At 45.8% G+C, this 5,000-nt stretch overlaps 1 protein-coding gene across 2 annotated transcripts in view; it reads left to right on the plus strand.

Annotated features, from left to right (window-relative positions):
• Positions 1 to 5,000, plus strand: part of LOC310715193 (neuromedin-K receptor) — a 15,249-nt gene that overhangs the window by 9,557 nt on the left and 692 nt on the right. Inside the window, exons 2-5 of one of the 2 annotated variants that reach the window (XM_083521499.1) lie at positions 3,320 to 3,508; positions 3,896 to 4,046; positions 4,455 to 4,837; positions 4,995 to 5,000. The exon at positions 4,995 to 5,000 is cut by the window's right edge and continues 692 nt beyond it. In XM_083521499.1, coding sequence (XP_083377625.1) covers positions 3,320 to 3,508; positions 3,896 to 4,046; positions 4,455 to 4,837; positions 4,995 to 5,000 — 729 coding nt within the window. The remainder of the gene's footprint in view (positions 1 to 3,319; positions 3,509 to 3,895; positions 4,047 to 4,454; positions 4,838 to 4,994) is intronic. The other variant, XM_083521500.1, reaches the window with a different exon arrangement.

The following is a 5,000-nucleotide window of genomic DNA, read 5'->3' on the forward strand; positions in this document are numbered from 1 at the left end:
GAGTGAGTGTGTGAGTGAGTGGATGGATGAGTGAGTAAATGAGTGGATGGATGAGTGAGTGGGTGAGTGGATGGATAAGTGAGTGAGTGAGTGAGTGAGTGGTGTGTGTGGGTGAGTGAGTGAGTGAGTAAGTGAGTGTGTGAGTGAGTGGATGGATGAGTGAGTAAATGAGTGAGTGAGTGAGTGGTGTGTGTGGGTGAGTGGTGTGAGTGAGTGAGTGAGTGGGTGAGTGGATGGATGAGTGGGTGAGTGATGTGAGTGAGTGAGTGAGTGAGTGAGTGGATGGATGAGTGAGTGAGTGAGTAAGTGATTGAGTGGGTGAGTGATGTGAGTGAGTGAGTGAGTGAGTGGATGGATGAGTGAGTGGGTGAGTGGATGGATGAGTGAGTGAGTGAGTGGTGTGTTTGGGTGAGTGAGTGAGTGAGTGAGTGTGTGAGTGAGTGGGTGAGTGGATGGATGAGTGAGTGAGTGGTGTGTGTGGGTGAGTGAGTGAGTGAGTGAGTGTGTGAGTGAGTGGATGGATGAGTGAGTGGGTGAGTGGATGGATGAGTGAGTGAGTGAGTGAGTGGTGTGTGTGGGTGAGTGGGTGAGTGATATGTGTGTGAGTGGGTGGTGTGTGTGTGTGGGTGAGTGAGTGAGTGAGTGAGTAAGTGAGTGTGTGAGTGAGTGGATGGATGAGTGAGTGAGTGAGTGAGTGAGTGAGTAAGTGAGTGTGTGAGTGAGTGGATGGATGAGTGAGTGAGTGAGTGAGTGAGTGGGTGAGTGATGTGAGTGAGTGGTGTGTGTGTGGGTGAGTGAGTGAGTGAGTGAGTGGTGTGTGTGGGTGAGTGAGTGAGTGGGTGAGTGATGTGTGTGAGTGAGTGGTGTGTGTGTGGGTGAGTGAGTGAGTGGGTGAGTGATGTGTGTGAGTGAGTGGTGTGTGTGTGGGTGAGTGAGTGAGTGAGTGAGTAAGTGAGTGTGTGAGTGAGTGGATGGATGAGTGAGTGAGTGAGTGAGTGAGTAAGTGAGTGTGTGAGTGAGTGGATGGATGAGTGAGTAAGTGAGTGAGTGAGTGGGTGAGTAATGTGAGTGAGTGGTGTGTGTGTGGGTGAGTGAGTGAGTGAGTGAGTGAGTGGTGTGTGTGGGTGAGTGAGTGAGTGAGTGGGTGAGTGATGTGTGTGAGTGAGTGGTGTGTGTGTGGGTGAGTGAGTGAGTGAGTGAGTGGTGTGTGTGGGTGAGTGGGTGAGTGATGTGTGTGAGTGAGTGGTGTGTGTGTGGGTGAGTGAGTGAGTGAGTGAGTGAGTGAGTGGTGTGTGTGGGTGAGTGATGTGTGTGAGTGAGTGGTGTGTGTGTGGGTGAGTGAGTGAGTGGGTGAGTGATGTGTGTGAGTGAGTGGTGTGTGTGGGTGAGTGAGTGAGTGAGTGAGTAAGTGAGTGTATGAGTGAGTGGATGGATGAGTGAGTGAGTGAGTGAGTGAGTGGATGGATGAGTGAGTGAGTGAGTGAGTGAGTGGGTGAGTGATGTGAGTGAGTGGTGTGTGTGTGGGTGAGTGAGTGAGTGAGTGAGTGAGTGAGTGGTGTGTGTGGGTGAGTGAGTGAGTGGGTGAGTGGTGTGTGAGTGAGTGGTGTGTGTGTGGGTGAGTAAGTGAGTGAGTGAGTGAGTGAGTGGTGTGTGTGGGTGAGTGGGTGAGTGATGTGTGTGAGTGAGTGGTGTGTGTGTGTGTGGGTGCGTGAGTGAGTGAGTGGTGTGTGTGGGTGAGTGGGTGAGTATTGTGTGTGAGTGAGTGGTGTGTGTGTGGGTGAGTGAGTGAGTGAGTAGAGCAGAGCAGCTTCACACAGATAATGTGGAGATAAAAATGAAGATGTTATTTATAAGTGTAAGTTTGTCCCTGATGAACAAGTCAGTGCGACTGTGGTGAAGGAAAAACTCCCTGAGATGCAGAAGAAACTTTGAGAGGAACCAGACTCAAGAGGGAACATCATCCTCATCTGGGTGCCACCAAATGTCCATTTATTACACAACATCTATTCATTATGTACAATTATTTACATATAGACTACAATATGTGTCCTGTGTGTGTGTGTGTGTGTGTGTGTGTGTGTGTGTGTGTGTGTGTGTGTGTGTGTGTGTGTTCACTACATGATGAGAAAAATATAATTTATAAACATTTTTACACACACACACACACACACACACACACACACACACACACACACACACACACACACACACACACACACAGAAATGATAAGACAGCAAGCAGTGATGCTCTCTGGGTATTATCAAAATAGAAGTAAGAAAAACCCTGAGGGTGAAACACACACACACACACACACACACACACACACACACACACACACACACACACACACACACACACAGTGAATGACTGAGTGCAGTGGATTGTTGTATGACCTTTCTTTCCATTGTTTCCAAGTAAAGTGTGTTAAAGTGATGAAGTCCAGCTGTATGGTGGGGAGCACTTTCCTTAAACACACACACACACACACACACACACACATACACACACACACACACACACATACCCCTCTCTCTTTCACATACACACACACACACACACACACACACACACACACACACACACACACACACACATACCCCTCTCTCTTTCACACACACACACACACACACACACACACACACACACACACACACACACACACACACACACCTCTCTCTTTCACATACACACACACACACACACACACACACACACACACACACACACCCCTCTCTCTTTCACACACACACACACACACACACACACACACACACACACACACACACACACACACACACACACACACACACACACAGGATAAATGTTCATATAATAAGCTATATTGGAAGCGTATGGAAAATGTTATAATAATAATAATAATAATAATAATAATAATAATAATAATAATAATAATAATAATAATAATAACAATATGAACAGGAATAACAGACTATTATTATATCTGAGTCTGAACATGAGAATGAGTCTAATTTAAGTTTAAACCTAAGCCTTTGTCTGGGTCTGATTCTGAGTCTAAGCCTGTGTCCAAGCCTGAGCCTGAGTCTGATCCTGAGTCTGAGCCAAAGTCTGGGTCAAAATCTAAGCCACAGTCTAAATCCGAGTCTTTTTTCTGTAATAAAGAGAATCAGAACAGGATGATCCTCTCTGTAGCGACACCTGACCATGAACCAATCCTGTGATGAACTTTACAGCAGTGTGGACAGTGATGTGGCACAGAGAGAAGATACAGCTAACGCTGCCTGGGCTACATCTTCTTAATAGAAACATCCTGAGTGATGTCACTTCCTGTTTTTCCAGGTACATGGCGATCATCCACCCTCTGAAACCACGTTTCTCAGCCACGTTGACCAGACTGGTGATTGTGTGTGTGTGGGGAGCGGCCGTAGTGTTAGCCTTCCCGCTCTGCTTCTACTCCAAGACCACAGCTATTCGCAACAGAACGCTGTGTTACGTGGACTGGCCCCGCCACAAAACTGATGAGTTCATGTACTACACACACACACACACACACACACACACACACACACACATTCTCATCCGATCAAGTTCTTTCACTTGGTTTTCTTTTTTTCTTTTCTGTAGAAAAAACTTTGACACGATTAATAATACATAATTCACAAAATACAGTGTTTTTTTCAGTGAACATCACAGTTATTCTACTAAATAATTTTAAAATCACTAAATACATGCCAATGCCTAAAATAAGCACATCCCCATAACCACATATGCAAATGAGGAAATTAGAGGACATTGTGTTAAAAGTTTTCGTATTTATTTGTTTATAAGTGCTAATTGTGGACATTAAAAAGAGCTAAATCATGTGTGTGTGTGTGTGTGTGTGTGTGTGTGTGTGTGTGTGTGTGTGTGTGGCAGGTACCACATCATCATATCTGTGTTGGTGTATCTGCTGCCTCTAGTGGTGATGGCGATTACATACAGCTTGGTTGGAGTCACACTGTGGGGGGGCGGCATGGCAGGAAACTCCTCTGACAACTACCTGGAGCAGCTACAGGCGAAACGCAAGGTGTGTGTGTGTGTGTGTGTGTGTGTGTGTGTGTGTGTGTGTGTGTGTGTGTGTGTGTGTGTGTTTTTCTCTCCACCCACTTAAATAATTATTTCAGTTGTGACATAAGCCTCACTGGATAGTGATCTGTGTTATACACACACACACACACACACACACACACACACACACACACTGTAAATGTTTTTGTACTCTTTTTAGGTCCATGACATGGCACAACATTGTGAGGACACACACACACATCCATTTTTTGTAAGCTTTTTAGGAATCTGATTACCTTGTGTAACAACACACACACACACACACACACACACACACTCACATGCACACATGCACACAGAAGTATTAGAGGAGTTTATGGTGTTAAAATGTGAACCCGTGTATGTGTGTGTGTGTTTGTGTGTGTAGGTGGTGAAGATGATGGTGTTGGTGGTGGTGACCTTTGTTCTGTGCTGGTTGCCGTATCACATCTATTTCATCATCACAGGTCTTTACCCCAACATCCGCAAGTGGAAATACATCCAGCAGATTTATCTGGCTGTGATGTGGCTCGCCATGAGCTCCACCGTCTACAACCCCATCATCTACTGTACCCTCAACAGCAGGTCTCTCTGTCCTTCTGTTCTTCTGTCTACAACCCCATCATCCACTGTACCCTCAACAGCAGGTCTCTCTGTCCTTCTGTTCTTCTGTCTACAACCCCATCATCCACTGTACCCTCAACAGCAGGTCTCTCTGTCCTTCTGTTCTTCTGTCTACAACCCCATCATCTACTGTACCCTCAACAGCAGGTCTCTCTGTATCTCTGACTCTTTTACTTTAGTCACACAGATGTGTAAATGATATCCTGTTCTGATTCCGTCTTCTCAAGCTACTTTCTGATGCTGTGTTCTAATATCATGTTCTGATGCATGTTCCTGTTCTGTGCTGTTCTGTGTTCCATTGAAGGTTCCG

Source organism: Silurus aristotelis (assembly GCF_946808225.1).
Source record: "Silurus aristotelis genome assembly, chromosome: 19".
NCBI lineage: Eukaryota > Metazoa > Chordata > Actinopteri > Siluriformes > Siluridae > Silurus > Silurus aristotelis.